A 27,936-nucleotide genomic window follows, 5' to 3' on the forward strand; every position below is an offset into this window, starting at 1 on the left:
AGGAAATCCATTTTGTTTATTCGGAAACTAACCAACGTTACTTTAATGACTTATGTAAAAGGAAATATCTGTTATTTGACTTTTTTCCCCCAGCTCTGGCCTCACACAGGCATGCTAATGATTATTTGTCAAAGTCACACTGTTTGCTTACAAGGTATGAAGGCTTTTTAGACACTATAATGACGGCTCTTGATTCACTTGATAATATTTAGAATAAGCCATAAAAGCTGATCTCTGAATGAACAGACTGCTTTTATTGGCTTTTAGTGCTATTACTGCTGTCATAAGTGGAAAATTGGTCTAATGCAAGCAATACTGCTGTGTCATACTGCAGAACTGCTGCTTGGGTTTATGGTTTATTGCATCTAGTGAGATGATGGCCAGGTATAGACAGGGTCCCCCACTCATTCAAGTGCACTGCAAGATGTCACTACTGCCTGTGACTTACCTAAGGGACAAGTAAGAATGTCCTGGAAGCTGGAATTCATTTAATGCCATGGGAGGGTGTGTTTGTTTGTTACAGAAACATTGACTAATTCTTACTAAAGGCCAGGTACACATATAAACAGGGGAGACAGATGTGATGAAGATAGAATTCCCTCATAATCAGAAGTGTAGGATTCAAATTCCACTTGTAAGTTTTCAGGAACTCAGAATTTACTTTTCAGTTTTTCCTACCAAGGTAAAACTTACAATAAACAAAGTGCATGATGCTTTAGGTATACTGTTTGATGGAGCTTTACATTCATTAAGTGAATACTTCGTGCAAATACTGCCCATCAAAGTAGCAAACCCTTTCAGCACCATGGACAGAGCCTCGTGCCTCCCACCCTCACTCCCAATGGGGCAGCACCTATAGCCCACGAGGAACTTGTGAAGTCTAACACTAAATTTAAGCATGAAGCGATCCCCAGGTAGATGACCGCTGAGGGAATTCTGGAATGTTAGACTGCATAGACTTCAGAACTGTACAGTGGATTCCTGATTTATTTTCCCCATACCTCCACCATACAAATCACTTTCGTACTTAAATGAAGGTAACTTTTACTTTGCTTTGAGAAACATCATTTGTTCCTTGTAAGTCCAAACTTAAGGGCAGGCCAACAATCAACTCAGTGGATCACACATGATTTAAACAAAACTGATGATAATACAAGACTGACTGAGAATTTCTCTTCATCAACTGAACTACATAATGAACACACCAGTACTTAAATATTTTTGTCTGAATATTATTTCTATTTTAAATTATTATAATTATTGTTCTGTTACTAAGCTTGGTGAAAATGACATCTAATAAATCTGTGAATACGGTGGGCTTATAATACTTTAACATTGTATCTGCAAGATTCATTCATGACCGCATTTACTAGCGTTTAATTTTTGTACTGCTTCATAGTATTCTACTGCAGGAGTTACACTACAAATTTTGTCCCCTATTGTATGGTTGGAGGATTTTTAGCTAATTCTCAACAGCCATGATGAATGACGCTAATTGGAATGTTTGTGTTTTGTTAGACACAAACGTCTATTTCTGTTGCATATAAACCTAAGAGTAGAATTGATGATGGGTTAGATACTGGTATGTTTTAGGTTTAGGGAGATACTGCTTAGGATTTTTTCCACAAGGTATTAGTTTTTGTATCTACCACCAGCCTTTGAGGATTCCAGTTTCTCTTTGAGGTTATCAACATTTTATATTGTCAGCTGCGTCATCACTCTAAATAGACATAAATGCCATTGTATATAGTACCTGCACAGGAAACTGAAGAAAATTCAATTGCCTATGGAATATGTTTTTCTTTCTGTCTAATCAGATCTGTGATGCTGAATCAACTTGGTCCCAGGAAAGTGGCAGGAACAGGGGTTTTGGAATTAGAGGTCTACACTGGCAGCTCCATACTAGTCATCAATAATCAGATAGGCCTCATATAATCATCTGTGTTCTGTATGCGCCCTATTCTTCCTGTGAAAAGCATTGCAAAACACATCATCTTAAAGAATTGGGATAGCACATGGAATAACACATGTAAATTAAAGAGCTAGTGTTTAATACCAGGCTGAGACTCCACAAATATTCCTTTTCCCCTGTTTCAGTGGTCTGCATATCTGCAAATAATAGTGAGGCTGCTATAATAAAATCCATATCAAGGTGGCTGCCTACTAGCTCCTGATTTTTTACTCTTGTTCCTCCCTAGTATCCTGCCAGTTGTCTGAGCTAGATTTCTGAATGTCACCCTAGATTCTTTCCTCTATCACTTGCTACATAGAATAATGAGAACCACATGTACTATTCCAGTTTTTAATGTGCCAAGTGCCGTGTGCTAAACACAGTGATAAATACTGTACAGATATTTTCTCATCAGATACCTGCAAAGTACATATCATTGTTCCTATTTCACAAGTGAGCAGAAATCTTAAGATTCAGACATCAAAGTTATTATCCTTGATCACATTTAATGTAGGTGTTAGAACTAAGAATCAGAACCAAATCTTCTTGACTCTCATGATCATTCAATTAGCCACAGCTTTGTAAATTGAAGTATCAGCACATCCTTTGGATTTGTATCTCCTACACATCCCTGAACTATTTCATCTCCATCTCCCTTCTCTCCATATCTCATATGCACCTTCACACCTTTGTAGTTACCTGCACATCTTTCTTGCTAAATGTAACTGTACTGTCATCTTTGCTGGCAGCCTTGGAGAGCTCCCAATCAGATGGAGCCTTCTTCAGCAGCCACAGTGGGTGATTCAAATGCAGTGGCCTCCAGATTGCATTTGCACACTGCTAAACTATCACTGGGCCTGTGCAAGTCCTTGGAAAGAACATTCCCCTGGACAGGCAGTCCTAAATCATGGTGCCAGATCGCATGCAATCTCATGTGTTCTGTTGATTTTCCAGGTGCTCACATCTCTGCCTATAGGTTGAATGTGGTTACTTCGAACATGTGAAATAATGCCCTTATGCATTCCCTTTTCTCCTGCACTAAAATTTAAAGTCATATCATGACAGGAAGATCTTTGATGAACAGACCCCAAACCTCCTTGGCCTTAGCCCGGAGCCTGACTCATCCTGTTTCATTGGCTTGGGGTATACCATTCATTTTCATAACTCAGGCCCTTTGCACTTGTCATTTTCTACACTGGAGATACTTTTGTTTCAGATGTGAGTGTGACCCTGTTATTATTTCCATCCTTATCCCTGTTCAGATGTTAGTAAAAAAGAGAGGATTCCTTAAGTCCTTTATTTGTTTGTTTGTTTGTTTGTTTCCTTATCTTCAGTACTGGTTACCAGTCTTATTGGTACTAATTGGTTATTTAGTGGCTGCTGTTCTCCACTAAAAATAAATATCATCACTATTTTATATTTTATGTGTTTCAAAGCATGCCTAGAGTAGTGCCTGGAAGTGTGTGTGGGGGGGGGGGGGAGAGTGGGGGGAGGTGATATTAAGCACAGACGTGTAGAATGAATGGATCTTTTACCAATATGAAAAGGAAAAGAACAAGCTGAGTCCTGTAGCCACTGAATGTTTGCCCAGGCCTGCCATCCACACTATCTAGTGGAGGATGAAATGGAGCAGCAACCTAAAGGGCAATTGATTGCCCCTCAGTGTCTAGGCCTCAAAGCGAATGTGTGGAAACCCTAGAGTGATTCTCTCTGCCAGAATGTCTTGGGGAATGATAGAAATCAACTAGTAGAATGCATTCATTTGGGGATCACAAGCAGCACTTACTGGCTGAGTCTATAAGCAGTTCCGAGACTGGGGTGCCTTTAAATCTCTTTGTCAATTGATAGGAAACCATGGACTTGATTTGTGGGAGCCTAGTAACGTCACTTCAGTCCAGGACTGACTGATCCCTTACTGGTTATCATGTGGTTTCAAAGCACTGTGCCTAGCAGATAATGAATGCTTAGTAATGGCTGAGGGTAAGACCTCGAGTTGGCAGAACTGAGACTAGAGGGTTATTGTCCAAATTAATGAACCTTGTCATTTCAGTGGCTGTAGACTGCTACAAAGAAAGTCCATGAAGGAAGAGTTGAATCTTACACATGGTGATACATGCTGCATAGACCAGCTTCAGACCAGGGCAGAGCTAGATTCAAATCTTACTTGTCCTACCCTACTTCAGATTTTATTACCTCATTTTGTTTTAGTGGGCTCCATTGTGTCCCCAACACACCTGCAGTTTAGGTGAAAGAAGTGACTCATACTTGTGTCTACATTAATAAAAACATAGACACAACTATTAATATTTATATTAATATTAGTTGTGGTCCACATGCTGAAGGGATTTCAGTTAGAACCTTCATTTTATGCAGTGTAAGAGATAAATAAAGAACATGTGATTTTTTATTGTTAAAATATGTTTACATCTGTTTTATCGGATAGTATGTACATAATATATTTTTCCAAAGAATGTGTAAAAAGTCAGAAATCAAATACATATCCTGTTAATAAACTTGTAACATTATTAACTCTACTTTTTTTTAAGCTATGTACATATGACCAGATAAGATGATGTTAAGCAAAATATTAACTTTACTTCTGATGCTTAATTCTTGGTCTTTCCTTGACACCTACACCATCATCATACAAAAGGTATTTCCATGCTTTTGGGTAGCAGAGATATGGGCTATTGGCTTTTTAAAACTCAAAAATGACTTGGTTTTGAGGACCAGTTAGACTGGTTTTTTTTTCTTTTTGCAATTGCAACTCTTAGAATTAGTTATGTTATTCAAGAGTTCCACAAAAGCAAGGGCTGTGTTGTGTTTCATTGATGGGTTTTTATCTCATAAGAAACTGAATGAGCATTAACTAGCAGAAGTGTTCATTGTAACCATGATAAGGCTAGGATATTTGTCCCTGTTAATCCCTATGATTTGTTTCTATAATTCTGCCCTACAATTTTATAGAATAAAATTAGCCCTATTCCAAATTCTTATCTAGACAAATTTGCATTTGATTGTTCATACATCTCCAATAAAACTCTATTAACCTTTCTGAAAACAAAAGCAAAAAAAAATTAAAAAACAGACAAAAAAAACCCAACCTTTGACTTTGAAGAATGACAAATACCCCGAGGAAAAGAATTCCTGTAGCTAATCCATATCTATTTGAAGTTCCACTTGCCAATGTTATATGGGTTAAACTGAAATCAATGTGATTCCAAAATATTTGTTTCTTACTGAAGAAAAGAATATTCTTGAGTCAATTTTATCATCAAAGGGTATTTCCCACCCCCCCCTTATTTTAGTAGTTTCCTATATTACAATAATGGAATTAGAGCATCTAGGATTTAAAAAACCATTCTTCTACATTCTAGGTATTGACTTCATGCAAATCAATAATCTATCTACAGTACCAGGGCCATGATTCTAAGTCCCAGGACAAGCATTAAAAAATGTCATGTGACTCTTGGTCAGTGTAATTGAGTTTCCTGTGATCCTATGTAAGGGATCCCCAGTATTGGATCAGTGAGCTGGGCATTAAGGTCCCCATTTGGAAAAGAAACTGACACCATAGACATGCATGTGCAGCTCAGCTCCCCTGGGGCAGTGCTATTCATCTCACTGGTGCTGGCAGCCCAATTTAACTCAAAAAAGCATTGAGGAAAAGAAAGTTTCTGAACTTGAGATTTCTTTTCCTTAACTGACTCTTTTGTATCTGTCTATCTTATAATAGAATGAATTTGTGTTTTCCTCTTTGAGAAATAGTCCTCTAATAATATGACATTAAAAAAAATCACTTCATTTCCAAATGTTTTTCTCAAATATTTAAAACTATGGCTTTGATTCCACACAGACACATATATGCATAGTTCATGGAAAAAGGAAAGAATTGTGTTTCTTTTTGTTTTCAGATAAAAATAGTCTTATTTTGATGCTTTCTTTGAAAATAATCACTTGGATAGAATTCTGATATAATCATCTCTTAAAATAATGAGTTAAAGTTACCTAATAAAAGAAGTATACATATAATTGATTACTAAAAATATTAAAGAATGTATATTTTTACAGAAGGAAAGGCTATTAGTAGGACTTGGAGTTTGTGGTTTGAATCAAATGAAAATAAAAGTAAAATGCAAAGGTGTTAGCACACCCCTCATAAACATCAGATTTGTAATTCTGTTATCATGCAGCTCATTTATATACCTTATATATGAATCTTCTTAACAGTTTTTACATCATGGGAATCTGGTAAAGCCCAGGGTTACTTTTCAGAAAAATGTTCTCAAAAATATACAGTGAAATTCACAGTATCACACTAGTGTTGGAGAGTAGTAGTAGAGGAACTTTGTAGCAAGCATTGAAGCCCTGAGTTCAATTCCCCTTAGGGAAAAAGAGATCAAAAAACCCCAACAAATGAGAAAAACTCCATTATGGTATTACAAAGGTAAACAATTGCAAACAGTTATCAAAATATTTAAAAAGATGATGTAGTAACATATGTGCATGCATACTTATCAGCACATTAAGTAACAAGACCTAAAAGTTGAATAATTAATGTTGGGATGAAAATGATTGGCATTTTGTGATGCTGATAATGTGCTGTATGACATTGATAGGAAGTGACAAAATCACAAATATAGCAGGTTTAACTATTATGAAGCTGCCTACATTTCTGAGGTAAATTCTAAATTGTAGTTAGTGGGTATTAAAAATATATAACTATGCTTTCGCTGAGTGTTGCAGTAATAGAAGATGATGCTGGTGTGGCTTTTTCTCTGCCAGATGAGACCTTTTTTTTGTTCCTTTCCTGTCCCTTTTCTCAATGTTTTGCTTCATTAGAAGTAATGGGACTTGTAAAAGCTACACTAAGTCATCCTTAAGGAAAAAGTGATGATGATGATGATGATGATGATGTGTGTGTGTGTGTGTGTGTGTGTGTGTGTGTGTGTGTGTGTGTGTGTGTGTGTACATATGTCTACAAACCTTATCAAAAAGAAAAATAAAGATTTTTCTGGGCCTGGTTTTCTGGTCCTGGTCAAATAAATGAATAGTATCTTTTACTATTTCATTGCTTAGTTTTCCTTGTGTTGTCCATTGAAACCTGAAATGACTCTTGGAATAAAAGAATGAGCAGAGTTTTCTGATGGGTGAGAGAAACAAATGCAAGCCCTAGCTATGACTCAAGAATGCAAATATCAGGCTAAAGGTATATCTTGAGAAATAGAAGAAGGAAGGTTTAATATGTATTATTTCTATTTGAAGTAAGCTTAGTTTTATGAACACATTGTTGTGTGTTCGGGTTCTTTTTTTTTCATCTTCATTTCTGTTTCTCAGTATTGTAGAAATGTGAAGTTGTTCAAAAATAATGCTGCTCTAGTGTTTAAAATTATGGAAATTTGTGTTTTTGCTTTAGAATGAAAACTACGTTAATTACCTTGGTTTTTCTAATAACGTTCATTATGGAACATTTGCTAATGCAATCTGTCCATACTAGCTCACGAACAGCCCTTGTAGGACAACATGTGCATATGTTTAGATTCTGTGCTCTTTCAATTTGACAATATTTGTAAGCACCCCCTGTTGACAGACATTGCTGTAGGTGTGCAGAATACAACAAGGAATAAGAAATCACCCATTTCCTGATGCAAGAAGAAAGAGGCTCAAAAAAATGCCTAAGAGAGGGGCTGGGAAGGTGGCTCAGTGGTAGAGCGCTTGCCTTGCATGCATGAGGCCCTGGGTTCAATTCCTCAGCACCACATAAGCAAAAAGAAAAAAGCCAGTACTGTGGCTCAAGTGGTAGAGCGCTAGCCTTGAGCTGAAGAGCTGAGGGACAGTGCCCAGGCCCAGAGTTCAGGCCCTATGACCAGACCCCCCCAAAAAATGCCTAAGAGAAAGAGGTAAAATAATAGCTGTTATTACAGGTGTGAAGTATCTGGTCCCCTTTCCTTATTACTCATGCTACAGGGTTAACTGGGCCACCTAACTGCAAAGAATAGAACATTCTAACTCCGAAGTAGCTTAAAAATAACATCTTTTATTACTCACCTCTCAGTGTTCAAAGTGAGGCAGCTCAAAGATAGATTAAATCCATGGTTCAGCAGTATTTTTAAAATTCAGATTCCCTCTCAATCCCCCCTATTTTTATGGTATTTTAAGTTAGCTATGTAACTTTGTGCTCACTGTGGCTTCTCAGATGGTTTTAAGACGGTGTTCTCAAGTTCAAGCATTTGCAAAAAAAGAGACTTGACATTCTTATTTTGTGAACTTTCTTAGAAACCGCAAAAGAAAAGGGACGCAAAGTAAAACAACCAATTCGCCTTCCTGCAAACGAACTAAAGTAAAACTATCATGAAAGCATCCAGGGAATGACCTTTCATCTCTCATTGTGCCTAATGATTTCACCAAGTGTCTAAAGCCACCATTGGTAGGTACAATAACATTACCATGACTGAGACACACTGATTAGCACCCATAACTCTCGTGAGATTGGTGATGTGTCCAGCCCCACTGGATCGATGACCATGGCTAGAATCCTGAAGGCAACTGAAATTCCTTATGGAGAACACTGAGGAACATTAGGGAGACCTCCAACAGTGTGTGCCATAGCACCATCATTATTTTTGGCTTATCACTCAGTGATGTTAGTAATTTGGCCAAGGTCAACATCTCATCACTAGTAGACCCTGTTCTCCAATACATGGAGATAGAATTCCAAAGACTCCGCATGATTCCAATGTCATCTTACTTGAATGGAAATATTTTCACATGTTCTGTCTTTTCATCCAATGATACCTTTTGGGTTAAATCTCAGTAAAAGGTGGTGTATTTTGCTTTCTATATGAGGTTTTGTTTTTATGAAACAATATGGTTACATAGAAATATATCTCTTTTCATTTCTCCTTGTCTGCCATACCTACTTATGACTTATTTTCTCTTTAGGAGAATAGCAACACTAAACCACATGTGGAAGTAACAACAACCCTAATTTGCTTCCCTGTGCACCATACACAGTTCTGTCTGTCATATGTTAACAAGTTGTTAAGCCATCAACAGAATTTTGAATCTTCTTTAAGCTTTATGATTAATTCACAACACTAGCATTCTGATTGGTGGGGGAAAGACGGAAAGCCACGTTCATCAGAATATTCACTTTCTTCACTTTGTAATGAGGTAGAGACAAAACAAATGAATCTTTTATACTAATTACTTATCATAGATTTCCTTTTATCCATAAGCCTTCAGGTAACTCGGGCCAGCGATGGTGTTATTAACCCTAGGTTTTATTTCCCTTTCAAATCTTTAGCTAACTTTATCCCCGAAGAGAGTAAGACAAGCTCTAAACACATTTTAGAATCCACTAGAAAATAGAATTCACCTAATTTTAGGTGAATAAAGTCCTAAAACTGGAGGTCTGGTTTCTGCAACTCATCATTTGTAACACATATTGGTTAATACACATTTTAAAATGAGGTAGTTGAAAAAACTTTAATATTTTAATTCACACCGGATAGAATCTTCTTAGAAGAAACAGTGTGACGATTCACCCAGCAACTTGGGCTCAGTCCTCATTATTTTATTCAGTCCATTGACCAGGAAATTATAAAATATAACTCACATTGTCATTGTTTTAATTCAGACTGGACTTTTGCAAGCCTAGCCACCATTTACCACCAATCAACTTTTTCTCCCCTCCAGGACATCCTGCAGCCAGAGATCTTTTTCATAAAGTTAAGCCTTCTCTGTACTTCATACTATTTAATGTTCTCCCATTGCCCTCAGAGTAAACATTTTTACGTGGATAATAAGTTGCGTGTGATCTATCTCTTTGTCTGTGTAAGAGGGTTAACCACTGTGTGTTGATCGCTGAATTTAAAAATATATTATTTTTTCCAAAAGGTCCTTTGAAAATGATAGAAATCAATCTCTGTCTGATCCTGCTTACTTTGAAAAAGAAAACAAAATGAATTTGTACTTAAGGACAATACTCTGCTTGTCATATTTGATGTTGGACAATTTTAATGATTGTACATGTGATTTTTTTTGCATAGCTTTATATGGAATCCTCACAGAAAAGAGAAAACCAAAGGCTTGAAAGAACTTGTATATGCTACTTAAAATGATGCTGGCCTTGGACTAGATAAAAATAAATAGATAAGTAGGTAGACAAAGGGATGATAAGATGGATGGATGTGTAAATGAATGGACAGATAGATGATTAATAGATGATTGATCACATTTTAAAAATAAAAGTGGTAAGAAAGGAAAATAAAACAAAGCTAGATATTTTTATAGATATTAAAAGTTTAGATGTTTCAGCTGCCGAAATCTTATCCCACCAAATTGTTACTTTTGTGTCTTACTATGACACATTCATACAATTACTGTGGTTTCAATTGGTTAGACTGAAATACGGATGCTTAGCATTAAATAAGTCTTAGTACCTTGTGAAGCTCTGTGTGTGTGTGTGTGTGTGTGTGTGTGTGTGTAAGAGAGAGAGAGAGTGATCAGAATGTTTTGAGTCACATTAAACTGCTTCTTTGCAGATGTAGAAATGCTTGACTTGGTTTGTTCTCTTGCATAAAACAAGCAGTTTAAATACTTCCTTCCATAAGCATTCTGATAATTGCTTTTTCCCTTTGGTGTGGCATCCACTAAGAAATCTGGCACTTCCTACAGTATCATTTTATAGATCCACAGAGGTTCTGTGAAAGGTGTTTGCTTCTGGTTAAAACTTTCTATACAGTGGTATCTTTTAGTCTTTGGTAATTCCTACTACTTAAAGGATTTCAGGAGACCTTTTTAAAAAAATTTTACAAATACAAAGAAAATTCAGGATCATGTCCAAGGCTGGCAAAAGAACTACAGTTGCTGAATATGATAAACCAATACAATACGATTTTATTGCTGAAGAGATGATATTAGAGATAGGGATAGGGATAGGGATATTTGAAAATTAAAGTCGGATTTGGCATCCACATATCCTCAGGTTTGCAAGGGTTTGATCTATTTATTAACCATGCAAAAATATATTGCTCTTTCTTAATCTGATCAGAGTTGATTCAACCACCAGAGCTCCCCCCATGCTTTGATGTGATATTTTTTATTTCAAGTGCTTGTTTCACAAAGATAAGCAAACAAAATAAGATTCCCACTTCCCTCCTCCCTGAGCCATGTTTTTGTTTAGTTAGCCAGCGTCAAAGGGAAGATATTAAAATGATTAATCCATAAAATTACTTTTGTGTCTTAAATGACTGGTTATTGTGGGAGCTGAATTCCAACTCTTATCTGAAATATGAATGCAGCAATATTACAAAGTTATGATTCATTCTGCACTATTAAATCATACAATCTACAGATAAGTCAGCTGCTGAATCTTTGCCTAATTTCATAAATAAGTTCTTGTTCCCATTCATTTCCCTGGGATTGTGCTGCAAATAGGTGTTTAGAAAATCCAACCACACAAATACTAGGCTTAGAGGTACACTATTCACTTTTCAGAGATTTCTCCAAACTTGCCAGTCTTTAATTTTCAGTTTTTGGAGTGAGTACAAATTGGGAGCTTATTGTATCTATCTTCAGCTATATTACAGAATAGATTTTAGGACAGAAACATACTTGGGTTTGGGATTGGAATATTAAGCTAGGGGCCTGGTACTATAATCTCTGATCTATGTAATTCTGTGTTTACAGAGTTAGAAAAGCATTCCTATCCATTTGTCACTCAGGAAAACGTGTTATTTAAATGGTACATTGTATAAATCAGATCATATTAGAAGTACAAGCACACATGTGTCTGTCTTTACACACAAATGTAGATCTTTTTTTTTAAAAAAAATCTATGACATGCAATGTTTACCAGTGGGAGTATTTTTGTCATTTGTTCTTTCTTATCTTTCTGAAATAAACAGGCAATTTAGATAAAGTCATAAACACAGACATATGTTAGAGATTCCAATTAAACCCAGACATTTCTTCACTCTGAAAACTCCTCTCTCTCTTTCTCTCTCTCTCTCTCTCTCTCTCTCTCTCTCTCTCTCTCTCTCTCTCTCTCTCTCTCTCTCTCTCTCTCTCTCTCTCTCTCTCTCTCTCTCTCTCTCTCTCTCTCTCTCTCTCACCCATGACTAAGGTCCTGAGGTCAGCATTCAATTAAGGATCTGTCCTTTGGGTTCCATTGCCAGAGCAATCGTAACAAACACATCTCAATGCAGAGAATATTGCTTCTCATCTGTGGATACAACATGCTCTTAACCATCACTTTGTTCCCTGCCTCTTCTCCTCTAACACATTTTCATCATGATCTCCCAGTCACCAGTCTAAGCACAGAGTTGCTTTTGTGCTCTTCAGGTCCTTCCTGCCTTTTTTTTTTAACCCCAGCCTCAGGCATACAGAAGCTTCACTTTGTTGCATAACTTTCCATGTATGCTCCTCAGCCTGCTCTGAAAAGCCAGGTTCCACACATAGATTTTACCCACTCACAGAACACACCCAGTGTTGGCTGCTCCTAGAGCACTCTAGTCATGACTTATTATCCAATTCAATGCCCGATTTGTCTGATCTCTACGGTTTCTCTTTCCAACTTTCAATCCTGGATTTTGTTTGAGTTTATTGATTTTTTATATTTACATTATTTTTGAACATTTACTGTGGTGCAGGGACTCATCTGGTGGCTCAAACAGAGAGATCAACAAACCAGACAAATCTTTGCCCTTGAGGAATTTAATATTCCCATTCATGTCATTTTGCTTTATTTATACTGTTGACTCACGTGTGAGCATTTCTTACCTACTGCCACCCACCATACATAGACTGATTGAAGACACCTTTTGTGTTACTTATGTTTGATTCTCTCATGGAAACAATCATATGTTTTTACAAGTGGTAGATATTTAATATATATATATTGCTAAAAGGTGAGAGAGGATGGACAGTAATAAAATACTTTTTTCTAGCAATATAGTTGTGTGGCATGTAATCTCAGTTGGCTATTGTTAATAATTGATTTCTTATTAGTATTTGAACTGATTCTCTAAAGTCCTGAGAATTAGTTATTCCTCCTAATGGTTACAATTAGGAGAGTTGGGAGATGACACTGAATTTTTTAAGTAAAACTGAAGTCCAACCGTTTTCTTCTGTGGAATAAGTCATACAATCTGTACTTGGTTATTGGGCCTGGAGTTCATAGAATTGCTGTTTACTTTCTGAGTGCGGCCTTACAGCATTGAGAAGTTTAACAATGTGTTGGATATGAACATTGTAGTTGTACCATGAAGAAAAGAGTAAGGGCCTTTCTATAATTTCCTCTCCTCTTTCATTGCTAAATAAATGACCCACTCAGGAATTTCCCTCAGAAAAAGCAAACTCCTACCAGCTAGCAAGGACCTCTAGCTTTATTATAATTTTCCCTCATTTCTAAAGAAGACAATAGTGGTTTTACAGTTTTTTAAAGTGAAAAGATTGGGTGATAAAGAATATACTGAAGGTCTTTTAACAAGTTTATGAAAGCTACCTGAATTAGTATTTTTAAATTAATTTTGCTGTTCCGAAATGACTCTTTAATGTAGTAGGGTTAGGTTAAACTTGCTAGGTCCATTAAAAATAACTCACACACATGCACAAATACACACACATGCATGCACACACACACACACACACACATATAGACAGTTCTGATTTTATGAGAAATCTGCATCTATCTGAGGATTTGGACATACCCATATGATTTGGTCTGTGTGATATCTGATGATGAAAAATTCCATACAAATTAATTTTGCATATCCTATTGTATTTCAAATACAGCTGAAGAGCTTGTGATTGTCTGACTTTCATGGAAAGCAAGACTCCAACTGAATTATAAGTGCCTCAGCATGGGAATTATTATATATTCTTTGCTATAAGTCTGTGCTTTACAAGAAATGTAAACATGTGTTGATCTAATTTACTCAGTTTTACATTTATTGTATAAAACAATGAGCTCTTTTACAGTATAAAAATACATTGGTCTGAGGAATTACTTTTAATATGCATGTAAAAAGATCATTTCTTTTATATTAATTTGTGGTCTGATTATAGAATTTGGTATAGTTTTCATCCTCAAGGAGAATCTATCTAGCTAGCTAGCTAGCTAGCTAGCTATCTAGCTATCTATCTATCTATCACAGGATTTATGCTCAAGATATTTTACTTTCTTGGATATATCTCAGGAAGATGGCCTCTTATCTTTAATGCTGAATTTGTAAATATACAAGGGGAATGTTTGAAGCTCAGTCTGATGTACACACACCTGTGATCCCAATACCCAGGAGGTTGAAGAAGGGAGATCATTTATCTGAGGCCAGCCTGGGAATATATAATGAGACCTTATCTCAAAAAAAAACCCAGAAAACAAAAAACCACCCTGAACTATAAAAAAAAATCAGGGGAAAAATATGGCAAGAGAAAGAGTGAGGGAGGAGCCAAAAGTGCAGGCTTTCTCTTTCTGTTGTTTGTTGTTGAATATTAGAAGTCACAAGCACCCCTACAGCTATTTTGTTTCAGTGCTGGCTTGTGTGAACATGCTATCTGGGAGGAGTAATATCCTGATGTCTTATTTAATCTCCACCTCTATGATTTGTCCTTTGTACTTTTTCTTCAAGTTCTATCCTGACAAAACTACTGCCATTGCCCTTGCTGTTTTGTCTTTGCTATACATTTACTTCTCGACAGGCTTAAATAATGGCAAAAATGGTTGAAATGATTTATAGCTGTAGAGTGATGTCTTCATTTCCCCTATTCGCATCCTTTCTTCTTCTTTTTTCCCCACTAATGGTCTGGTGAACACCTCATGTAGGTGCATTTTATTAGAGAGTATATTCCCTCTAAATGCGGTTCCAAAGACGAAAGAAATGGGCCATAATCATATAAACGTAAAGTATCTCTTTGTAGAATTTACAAGAAATGGAATGTCCTTATCCCTGAGGCATAGAACATAAGAGACTTTTTCCCTCTCACTATAAGATTGCTCTTTATACTAATGTTGATTAGGTGTATCACATCAACGGCTGTTGTGACATATAGGAAAATGAATGATTCCACTGCAAAGCTCTGCTGAAAGGTAAAAATGTCTGTTTCTAGTTATCTACAATTTTCTTCTTCCTGTTGAGATAGGATAGATTGGTTCCCAGTCTCTATGGATTGCTTCACTCCTAGTTCATAAAATTGCAATTAATAATGGTGAGCTAAGATCATTCTGGATTTGATCTACTACCCTATCATCATTGAAAGAGAGTCTTTAAATCTGCTGTTTAACAACCAGTAGGGACTTTGCATTGATTAATTCATCTGGTCATGGTCTGGAGGCTGACATGGCATCTTCTAGGTCTTCCATTGCTTTGGGATCAACATCATCATTTTATATGAAATGAACTTACTTCTTTATAGGCTGGGAGAGAAATTTCACTGGGAAAGAAATTGCAGCAGTAGAATATGCTACTGGATTTTAATTTGTTGTCCTGTGAGACACAGACCATCTCATCTTCTCCTGAACTTTCTAAACATAAAATAACATTGTCATATAGTCAAAATGATTCTGATATTTGAACTTTAGGAGAAGGCTAATACATTTAAAATAAGTACTCTCCTTCCTGAAATGGTGAGCACTTCATCAGATTCTTAAGAAAATATTATCTCTGGTGGAGAGAAAAGTGCTGGAAGTCGGGTCATTACTGAAGTAATGGAGCAGATGTTATTTTGCAACCACATGGTGTCTTTGCTCTGTAGTGCTTATGGTGCCTTTGGAGAGGTGTCCACCTCTTACTGGGTGTAGTCTTGCAATGTTGTTGTCAAGGTTCTTTGCCTTACCTGTCATGGAAATAGACTTGTGAACAAAGCTGTTGACACTAACCTTTCTTCCTAGGGACTCGGAGTCTTGAAGGTATAGAAGAGAGGACAGGAAAGTCTATGTAACCGATAGGCTCATTTATTCCTGGATATACTGTCTCGTTTTCATGCACATGAGAGCTAGGTCAGTTCTTTCTTCACATAGCTTTCCTTCCGCACTCGGAGCCACTCTCACACTTTCCAATAAATCCCCCTTTCATTAACACGACCAGATTTAGTGCCTGTAACTTTTCTCTTAAGAGCTAATGAAGTTCTTTTTAAAATTTTGCTCTATTTTGAATGTAACATGCTATCCTTGGAAAGTTCTGTCTCTTCCTTACATGTTTTTTTTAAATAAGATGCAGGATACATTTCACTACAATATGAACTAAATCTAGACTAGACATTCTAAGGATCAAGAGATTAATGGAATGTAAAATCCAGACGAAGGCCTATGAAATGGCTCTAAAGTTTATTCCTGGCTGAAGGTTCCTCCAATTCACATGAAACACCAGTTTTCTCTTGGAATAAGATGTTCCAGTCACCTTTCATTTCTCTCCCTTTTTAGAGAATGATGCATTATTGTCCTGCCCAGAACCTTCACAATTGCCATTGCTTCTACCAAGATTTTTTTTACTTAATTTTTCACCATTTCCCCACATTCATGGATACCTCTTCATACAGTAAATTTAAACAAAATCTCAAGGATACTTGCCCTGTACACATTTCTCTGTCTCTGTCTCTGTCTCTGTCTCTGTCTCTGTCTCTGTCTCTGTCTCTGTCTCTGTCTCTCTCTCTCTCTCTCTCTCTCTCTCTCTCTCTCTGATCTCATATAGCTTTTAGCCCAAGTGACAGTTTTCTTGGTTCTGAGGCCCTTTCCTCTTGACCTGTCCATTCACATCTTCTGGTTCTCCTTTCTTGACTCAGTTTCTCATTCATCTCAACCCAGCAGTTCCATGAAGGAATCTGAAGCTGGAATTCTGCTTGGATTCCTTTCTTTCTCTTGCTCAACAGCAAGGCACCAGGCAGTTCTATTGGCTCCAGTTTGTCAAAGGCTCCATATCCAATTCTCTCTCATCTGATTCTCTCTCCTAACATTCATAGGTCATTCACACTGTCATTAATTATTGATATTCCCTTGCTTAGAATCTCCACTGGCTGCTCATTCCAGTCAAGGAGAAAATAATCAAGAGTCCTGCTTGACCAGCAAGGTCTTGTATTATTTCCAGATTAATCACCTTCCCTCCCTCCTTCTCTTACTTTTATCATCCTTCTTTCCTGTCCAGCTTCCAAAGCCATAAAATCTTAGCACAGTGAACTCCCCATATTGGAATGCTCCTCTGAGGTTTTGCAGGCCTGCTTTCTTTCCATTATTTTAGTCAGCTCAGAAATCTCCTCCTCAGAGACATCCTTGACTGGTGATTCTAAGGGAGAGTTTCCACCCCATTCTCTATCCCAGCATCTTGCATTAAAGCTGCAAGGCAATTACCCTTGTCAACTTTTCGTCTTGATATCTACTGAGGGTAGAGCCTGTAAGGAAACTGAGTCACGAGGGAATCCAAATAAGTGAACTCCATACACCATTATTTGGGAGTGAAGGAGGGAGGGAGTGATTTGGAAAGGGCAACCAAGTCTCTTTCAGCCTTGCTGAAAGAGAGATGGTGCATTCCCCCTTACAACTAGGGTCTGTTTAAATACTCAGCAGAAAGTGTGAAGTCAGGGGTAGAGGAAGATGGAAGTGGGGTGAGACGGAGGCAGGGTGGGTGAGCAATGTTATTTTGACCAAGATGTTTGAAGTTTCAAGAGCCTCTGTGTTTATCAGGGATGTCTGTGGCCTTGGTCTCAGGCTCTCTTGCCAGATCACTGGGGCATTTGTTCAGGGGAAAGAGGAAGGGAGATGATTCAAGGTGGTCTGCAGCAAGGATGGGTCTAAGTTATAGCTGTTAGCGTGGAGATGAGTTCTTTATGGTCAGTCATTTTCCATCAAAGAGCACATGCAGGAATGGGGTGACAAAACAGAAAGGCCCATAGTAAATATGGGCTTTTTAACTTATCTGAAAGTAAAAGGAATAAACATATTTTCTTTACAAATGACCTGATTTATGGTACTCCATGGTAGGCAGGTAAAGTAGGTTAAGATTGTGCCCTTATTTATGTTTTTATATAACGTCTGAGGGCATGTTTTGTATTCTTAATAGCAAGCTGGGCTCAGGTGGCTCACGCCTGTCATCCTAGCTACTCAGGAGGCTGTGATCTGAGGATCACGATTCAAAGCCAGCCCAGACAAGAAAGTCCATGAGAATCTTATCTCCAATAAACCACCAAAACACCGGAAGTGGCACTGTGGCTCAAGTGGTAGAGCACTAACCTTGAGCTGAAGAGCTCAGGGACAATGCCCAGGCCCTAAGCTTAAACCCACAACCAAAAAACAAAAACAAAAACAAAGCAAAATATCATTCTAGTTGTTACCTTTTCCCAACTTCATTTTGGTTAGTACTTAACATACAGAAGTTTCCTGTGTTTACAGAATAAAAAGACTCTCAAACTATGCTATTCACAGAAATTAACAATTTTAAATGTGCATTAATGTGGCTTAATTTTTAAGCTAGACATTAAACAAAAGCCCTTTTAGAAGTGAGAATCATCTGAGTGACAGCATTTGCATGGATTCATATGCAGGCATTGTAATAGAGCACTCGCAGACCTAGGCTCCTCCAAAGCAACATTTTCCTTCCTTGGCCCCTTGGTTTCTTTGCCTAGCATGTTGTTTGAGTTCAAGGTGGTGCAGGGGGGGGGCTCATTCATTTATAAGTTGAACACAAGGAATATTTTGGAATTATTATAATGTTCATGGCATGAAATTAATTTTTGAGCAAGTGAATAAATGGCCTTTACTTAGCATTAAAACAAAGTCTAGTACATTTATGAATGTCAGTAAATACAAGAAAGAGTCTTGCTTTCCCCATCTCCTTGTAAGCATGGAGATCAGGAACAAGATGGTACTTCAATCTCTGCATGAGATATGAAGGAAAACTTTAAGAATATGGGACCTTAGTTGCTAGGCTCTTTTCCAGTATTCTGGATGATTTGTTGCTTATGTTTACTAATTTTGGCTAAATTATAACCCGTACATTCAAGATGCGAAGTCACCACTTTGCTGCACTAAAGGTACACGGAGATAATTGTGTTCACTCCCTGCCTGTGACAGGCAGTCTTTCAAAAGATAAATTACTTCTCTTTCACTATTCTTAAGTCCACATCTTTAATTCAAATGATTGTTATCCTGAATTTTCACATATGTCTAAATAAACATACCTATGTGTACTTGTGTGTAGATAGATAGATGACAGATAGAGAAACAAATCCAGGGCAGATAAGTGACAGATAAAAGATAAATCGATAAGCTAAGCTTAGAGCGATAACCTGGATGACAATGAGCACTGCTTTTGGAAAACTAGTTTTCTGGAAACTCTATTGGATGATGTTTGAGAGATGCAAACTCCTAGAGCAGAAGCTACATGCTGACAGCTTGCAGACTGCAAAAGACCCACAGAACCTGGCTTTGTTTATCTTGCATGGTGTTTTATTGTTTTTTTTTTATTGTGAAAATACTGTACAGAGGGGTTACAATTACATGAGCAAGACAATGAATACATTTCTTATCAAGCATGTACCCTCCTCCTTTGTTTCCCCTTCCTATCCCTTCCCATCCTCCCCCAGCCTCCCTACCCAATCCTCCGCCCCCACTGAAGTTGTAAAGTTCGTTTTCAACATAACAACTTATAGATCTCATTGTTGCAATGGGTCCACCTGTATCCCTATTTAAACGATTTGTTTTTTCCCTTCCCCTCCACAAATTATACCGACATCAAATACAGTGAAAGCAGGGGTTATATTGTGGGGGAGGGACATACAAAGAAACAATCTTATAAATGTGTTAGAAACAATCGCATGAAAGAAAAAAAAACATTTGAATACATAACTTAGGGTTCATTTCCCTAACATCAACTTATCTGACCTTTTCTGCTTGACTCAGACATATACTAGTTATTGCAAATAAGGCAAACCATGGGACCTATCTTTCTTTTATTGTTACGTTTGATTGTTACTTAGTCTTTAACATTTGGAAGATTTCACATAGAAATCCAGATTTCTACTTTCTTCTGAAAATCAGGAGATACTATAGAAGAACAATTGTGTGCAGTTCAGACACTGGTGATGCTGTCATTTTGAACCGTAATAGGCAACGGTTTTAGGGCTCCTTCCTATCCTTTAGCTGATGTTTCTCTTCCATATCAAATCCTGTAAGGGACAATACTCAGTCTCAATCCTCTCATGTGTGAGATGAGGACAGCTCTATTGTACCCCAGGTTGTTAGAAGGACCCAAATAAAGAAAAAAATGCATTAAATCCTATCAAAACATTCCAAGGTAGAAACTAAGCTCTCAACAATATTGCTAGCGTGAGTCATGTTTTGAAGAAGTAAAGAAACACAGAAATAATGGAAAGTCATTCTTATAACCTCACAAAGCCGGTAGCCTATTTTCCAAGCATCAGAAAGTGGAGTAAATACTCCGGTCACATAGCTGATATCTAGCTGAGCAGAGATTTAAAACCATGTCTGCCTGGCTGCTCATGCTGTGGTCATCTGCTATACCAGTTTGTCTTTTTATTTTTTTATAAGCCAACCCATGTACTTTTCTCTTAACAGCACAAAATGGAAGACATTTATGTTTGAAACTAACTCATCCTGATAATTCCCAATTAAGATGTTGTCATCTAGCATCTGGCTCAATTTCCTTTTATGAAATATTATAAACATAATTTGAGTGTAGCTTAAATGAAGTGTCCAAATGAGATAAAACAGGTCACCTGGGAAATTAGATTTTATAGATTACAAGAATTCAATGCCTAAGTTGTACCTAATGGACATAATTTTTTAAAAAAATTCTTCAGGGAATTATTAGTCTATCACTTTCATCATTATTTCTACGCTAGAAACTACAATATGGAGTAATTAAAGTAAAAATAAATAACATAAACTTCACTCTAGGAAATAGATCTCTTCAACAAGGAAAACACTGAAGGATCTTTAATTCACTTTTTTCTTCTCTCTTGTTTTAAGAAGATTCTACTTAAAATATCTCTTGATAAAAAAGAAGTTAGAGGATTGTGTAGCCCTATAGCTTTTTGAAGGAAATGATTCTGACACTACTTTATTTTGTATCTACTTGTATCTTGAAACAAAATCTTTTAAGGAGATGAGTTCTCACTATTTCATTTAACTGCTGGGCAAGTGGGCAGAAGAAATGACTTTGTTAAGTTAAAATTTTAAAAATAAGAGTAGAAGTAAGATGGGATTAAGAATATGAGTGGATCTGATAGTATGATGAATTTGGAGGTGGTAAGCTTAACACTGCAGGGAAATAATTCTTTAGCAATGATGGTGTCCGGAGAAGTCACTGAATTATCTTTTCTTTTGGAACATGTAAGGGAATGATTAAATTCAAGAGATGAGAATTACACAACCTGTGGTTCAACCCCAACTCTTCCACTGCCTATTTTTTTTTTTTATCATTTTAGGCAAGTTACTTGAACTCTTTGTAGGCTTTATTTTCCCATTGGCAAATTAATGATAAGAACATTGTCATTATGACTCAGCATAGTCATAGGTAACTGTCAATAAACACTCTAAATGTTGTTAATATATTATTATTATTTGGGAGTTATATAACTTTTCATAGATCTAGCTATTAGAATCTTCTATGACCTTACAAAACACTTTTAAAGATTTCAATTACTCAAAAGCAGTCACTTTGCAATGTTTTTTTTAAATTTAAAAAGTATTAACATAAACTAATAGAAGAGGGTTTTGGCGTGTGCTTTTGGCGGGCTTTACTATGCATTTGTCACACTGTATCCTATATTAAGTGTACTTCTGTAATACACACTCGTTATAATTTAAGATTATTGCCATGCTAAAAAAAAAGTCACAACATACTTATTTAGATAAAAGATCAAATCGGTTTCCTTTAAGAGACACTAATGGTGTTCATAAAATCCAAAGATTATAAAAGCAAGCCTTCTAGTAGATAATCACACTTTTAAACCTATTTTTGAAAAGGGCCCGAACTTGTACTCATCACAGGAGAACATATTGATTTCTGTGTATATTTCAAGCAGCTGCCTATGCATGCTGTTGCCCCTAGCGGACGTGGCTGTCCCCTGGGAAAGTGGCTTCTCTAATGCAGTGAATGATGATTCTATTTGTAGACATCATTTTCCTATTATCTGCTTTTCTTTCTGTAATCACAATAATCATTTAAAAATGTTTCACTTCAGAATTACTTCGTCTTCTTGGCTTATAAAGGAGAAATACCTACAGTGTTATAAGACCTCCAAAGGGAAGATATAGCCGAATTGAAAATGGGTAGTAAGTCTTACCAATAAAGAAATCTGTTGTAACATAGAGAATAGAGAACTTCCACACCAAATACTCTGGGTTCTACATAGTCACCTTCAGACCACATGAGCATAAAATAAAAAGATAATGAGAAGTTCCAAAAATCATTTGAACTCCTGGAGCATATTTCCCTCCTTTCCACATGTTATCTCTTACTTATCAACTAATGTACAATTTTATGCCAAGATCCAAAAAAAGTCAAGAGCAAAAAGACTTACCCTCTTTTAGCCAAGAAATGTTATTTTTGTCATTTTCAAAGTGTTCAGCTGTTCTTACTTTTATCTTTTCCAGCTCAGTTTCTGACATCTAAGGGGAAGCAGAATTTGGGATATAAAAATGCACTAGGAACTCTAATTTACCACATTGGTTTTTATATTTAAAGACAGCTACCATATTTTTAGAAAAAAATTCTCTATAATAATTCAATTTTCTGTTTAGAGTTGCATTTTATCCCATTGTGTTCTGTTAAAACCTTGACATGGAGAACTAAAGTCTGTATGACATAGCAACATAACATTTCATTGTTCAGCAGCAAAGATTGCTATACAATTTTTAGTTTTTGAATATGAAAGAATAACAGATTACTAACTAACAATACCTGGGTTTGTAGCAAACAAATAATCAATTGCTCTTTCAGTGTTTTTTAAAACATAATTTGTAGGAATACATGCAGCAAAATAATATACAAAGATATAAATAACAATAAAACACAGAAAGATATTGTTTTCTGGAAGAGCCTTACTACCCAGGCCAGTTCAACTTGAGCTCCCAGAGGAGCTGAGGAAACATTCAAAGCAATGAACTTGACTTTCAAAGCTTGCTTACCATGGATGTTGCATTGAATGCCATGGAGGTAAGTGCTTACCTGTGTGTTCCAAAAGGAGGAGAGTCAAGGTGTGGGACTGGGGTGCTGTGAGCTGTAGTCTCCCTGGTCTCTCGATGTCCAGCATTCCTTTACCCTGACAGAAGTAAGCAAAGAAGCAAACACATTCTCTCCCTGGGTGGTGCTAGATTTGTATTGCTGCCAGGAGCATCTAACTTGCAGAGGAGAGCTGTGGTTTTCTTTTCTTTCTTTCTTTCTTTTTTTTTTCCTAAGGTAATATAAATCCTGTGGTTCAAAACAATAAAACCTCCTCCAGGCGAGCACTTATTTATCATAGGGTGAAAATAATGAACTCTTTTCAAATGAACCTAGTTTTCTTCCTTCCCTTCCTTCCACACCTGCCATTCATCACTTGGGATTAATATTTAAAAGATGTACAAAAATATATTGAAGGATATATATATGGACTGTTTGGCTTACAACAAAAATGAGAAAGTAGACTTTGTAAGCTACATTATCTGCAAGTTCATTTTGTAGCGGTTACTTTGAAAAGCATTTTTGTAACATTGGTAATAACAATAAAACATTTCAAATTCTTCTCATTATTATTATTCTTTTTTTTTTTTCTGTTCCTGGGGCTTGAACTCTGGGCCTGGGCCCAGACCCTGAGCTTCTTTTGCTTAAGGCTAGAGCTCTACCACTTGAGTCACAGTGCCACTGTCAGCTTTTTTGGAGATAAGAGTCTCATAGACTTTCTTACCCAGGCTGGCTTCGAACTGTAATCCTCAGGTCTCAGCCCCCAGAGTAGCTAGGATTATAGGTATGAGCCATCAATGGCCAGCTCAAGTTCTTTTGATTATCTGTAGATATTCCAAAAAGGATATAAAATATAATTCCAAAAAGAATTTGGCATTAGGTGCTCAGGAAAAGCGAATCAATTTTTATAATGAAAGATTAAAAATAAAAAGCATAACCTGTAGACATGTTCACTATTCCTAAAAGTTGTCATTTTTCTCCTCATGAAAAATGTTTATTTATTTTTCCCCAATGGTTCACTTCCTCCACTGTCTTTGTCTGACCAATGTCATTATCTGATTGCCATGTATTTATTTCCTCCCCATCCCAACTTCATTTCCTCTTGTACTTTCCTGCCAGAATTATCACCTTGATCAGCCAATTTCCGTGTGAAAACAACCTTCCTTTCCCACGGTAAAGAGTAAGATAAACGTCCTCCTGCCTTAATAGCCGTGGAAGCTCTTGAATAGTCACATCTCTGTGGAGTATTTTCCACCCCGAATCAAGATTCTGTGGGAATTCCAGCCTAAGTACTGGATCTGCTGGCCTGTCATTGACAATCTTAGAAATGTTTTCTCAAAATTCTGCCTCATCTCTACGTCAAGACTCACTTAGAATCAACCTTTCCTTCTCTGACTCCACCTGCATCTCTTCACCAGGATCTTCCACTTAAGCCTACACACACACACACACACACACACACACACACACACACACCAGATCAACTTCTGTGGCAGCATGTTATGGATCTCGCTCAGCATTTGACCTGAATGCCCAAAATGAAGGCAGTGTCAGAAAACTGGGGATAGTGATTTCCTTTGCTCCCAAACCATAGAGTATCTTGATCACCATGTTCCTTCCCTTTGCCGCTTTCCTACAGTTAGTGTTTTTATGTCATTCTTCCTATGTTTGGGGACATCATCTCATTATCTCAGCAGCTTAATCATTGTCCTTTGGAAAAGCAATCCTTTCCAAAATGTACATATTCGTGGAGGAGAAAGATAACAAGAGTAAATCAAAGATAACAGAGGGGTTAAAGGAGATCTAAGCTGAAAATAATGGGGAGAGAACAATAGGTGCTAGAATCAAATCACTGAGTCACAGACATCTCTGAACATACTATCTTCTCTAGTTTATTTGCAGTTCTGTTTTAATATTAGGCCATATTCCTAATAGTATTCATCACCAGAAATGATGTTTGCTTTCATCTCCAAGATGATTTGGATCTCTGAATGATATAAAAAAAAATCATCCCTCAGGCAAAGAAGTCAGGCTGTTGCTTGAGCATGGGGTGACCCCTGGCCCTGAGGAAGCCTTTGCAAGATGCTGTGATATTTTTCATGTATGTTATATATCCATATAAGCAGACTAGCTTCCAGTTTTCTCTCCCAAGAACATCCCAGCTCCTCAAATCTTCATAGGCATTTCTCCATTTGGTGATTATGGATTTTTTTCATTATAATGTATCCCTTTGTGATTCTTGAACTGTAGGTGATTTCTACTTTTATTCCTTTTACAATGACTAGAAGATGATTATTGGAAGCCTAGTATTAGATTTCAAACTTTAGAATCCCAATCTCTCTCTCTCTCTTTACATATATATATATATATATATATATATATATACATATATATATATATATAATGTGATCATATTCCTTGTACATTAGGAACTGTGGAAGGAGCAATGCTGATCAAGAAGCATTGTACTCATTACATGACTTGTGGAATTATAACATCTTGTTACGACTACTTAATAACGATTTTTTAAAAGTAGGATGAGGGCCTCTAGCACCTGGGAATGGCCCTCAGCTGAAAGCCCTTGACAGGGACACTCAAAGCAAGAAACTGAACTCACTCAACCACTTGAAGGAATATGGATCAGTTTTCCCAACAGCCTTCAGAAAGACAACTTCCGGCAGACAACTTGGTCTTAGCCTAGAGACATACATAGTGCTTCTGACTTGCAGAACTGTAAGATACCTGGGGAGCAGAGGGGGAGTAGTAGCTGCTAAGTTCATGGCAATGTTGTGATAGCAACAGGGAACTCCATGAAGCCCACCTTATTTACAAGTTTATTACACACAGTTTTAACCAAACAGGATGAAAAATAAACAAGTAAATTAAAAAAAATCAAAATAAAGAAGATTTTATATTGAGGATGGGATTTTTCATGAGGGAATAAATTTGCTGAATCTTATAACTTATAATTAACAACTAATTTTGACCAATATATTTTTCAGCATGCATTCAGTCCTAACTCCTGGATGTCCTCTTGTTGTTGTTTTATTGCTTTTCCCTTTCTGGCACGTTACTAGGCTCTAATTTTAGTTTTTTCTTTGAATGATCAGATTTTGTGTTTTGAGAGTATGGTATTTGAATTTTCTATATGAATTTTTTTACCCTTGGGAATAACATTGTCTTTGAAAGTTAGACAACTGACTGTCTTTATTGTTGTCTTTATGAGTATTTGCAATCATTTCTTGTTATGACCTATGGAGGTTAGTGAGCCTAAACTTGTATTTTTCCCTCAGTCTCAACAATAAAGGTAAGAATAGACACTATTTCCTGAGTCATCTGTTTACCACTAGCTTCCTTCTCTGATAGTGTGTTAAGACTATTCCATTCTGATCCAACTTTTAAACTGTTCATTGACCTACCAAGTGCCATCCATGGGCAGCAGAGTTCTTCATGTAGATAATGGCCTCAGGTTTGGATTGGGATTTTGGATTCCTGAGCTTAGCCGGCCCTTGCTAGTGAGTGAGGCCTATGCATGATCTATGGCTGGAAATGGAGACAACTCAATTGTGTAAGTAAGCCCCAGCAGGGAAACAATCAGTGGTCAGCCTGAGAAGTCAGGCCCGTCTGATTAGATCTCAAAGCAAGTAAATACATTTGTTAAAGGATCTTCTGTTTGAACAAATCTTTAGTTTATTTGGTCTATCAGGAGATACGTAGCTCGCACCAAGGGATGTTGTATGAAGACTCATGTTTTCCTCTTAAAGTCTTATTTCTTTTTTAAAATGCGCTCTTGACAATTATATAATTTTATTCATTTTGCTTGTCTTATGTCTCAATATCTCTACTTCTTGATCAAAATCAGGTCCAGAAATAGACTCCTTAATGCGCGAGTTACCCTTAAAGCAGAAGACAAGCTAAGCCAAGAGAAAAGCCTGCAAGGTTATCATATTTCATGTTCTTATTTCTGTTAGTTAAAATAGGATTGAATTCAGGAAGCTAGGGGCTTCCTAACAAATAATACACACTTGATTATTTGTTTTATTTATTTGTTTAAAAATTCGACATTATTTTATGATGTTTCAAAACAATAAATACGTGTAAAATGGCAGACTAATCAATATATAAATATAGATATGTCGCCAACTGAGGTCATTAAAGTTGAAGACTATAATTTGTGGAATATAGCTCTTTGAAGAACTAGTGAGTTGAATCCAAATACATATCAAATTCTGTAGCAAGGTAAATTGTTCCTGAAAGTATGCATTCTTGGTGGAATGGAATCTCTAATATTTAGTAAAATCTTTTTAATAGCTTTTCTAATAACCAATGTATGTTTACCTTGAATCAATTATTTTTATATTCTATAGAGTTATTTTTACCCACTTAAATTTAGGTTGCCAATGAGAAATGATATGAAAATAAACATTTAAATGACACTTGCTGGTGAGTTTATTATGAAAGGTCTTAGATCCTCTAGGGGTTGCAAAATGCATTCTTAGCTTAATGTAGTCCACTGTTCCACTTCATGAGATAGGAAATCACTTTTTAACTGCATAATGTCAGTTATATATTCTTTTATACTATTTTTATATTCTTGTATTTATAGTTGTCATAATTTCATAAGCAATGTGTACATGTGTGTGCATATGTCTGTATGCATAGATAGAGGATAGATACAAACAGAATGAAATGGGAAGGAAGAGAGGAAATTGGTTGTCTTATAAAGAAATTAAGAGAAGAAAGTCACTTTTATGTTCACTCACAGGCTCTCTTTAGGTAGATGAAAATTTCTATCTGATTCCATCC

The 27,936-nt window shown here is 36.6% G+C and overlaps 1 protein-coding gene across 1 annotated transcript in view; it reads right to left on the minus strand.

Annotated features, from left to right (window-relative positions):
- Positions 1-23,314, minus strand: part of Mdfic2 (MyoD family inhibitor domain containing 2) — a 95,355-nt gene extending 72,041 nt beyond the window's left edge. Inside the window, exons 1-2 of the mRNA XM_070018406.1 lie at positions 23,137-23,314; positions 22,490-22,577 (exon numbers count right to left, since the gene is read on the minus strand). Coding sequence (XP_069874507.1) covers positions 22,490-22,577 — 88 coding nt within the window. The 5' untranslated portion in view covers positions 23,137-23,314. The remainder of the gene's footprint in view (positions 1-22,489; positions 22,578-23,136) is intronic.
- Positions 23,315-27,936: the final 4,622 nt, after the last annotated feature.

This window comes from Dipodomys merriami, unplaced genomic scaffold (assembly GCF_024711535.1).
Source record: "Dipodomys merriami isolate MVZ:Mamm:240054 unplaced genomic scaffold, mDipMer1.0.p SCAF_13, whole genome shotgun sequence".
Classification (NCBI taxonomy): Eukaryota; Metazoa; Chordata; class Mammalia; order Rodentia; family Heteromyidae; genus Dipodomys; species Dipodomys merriami.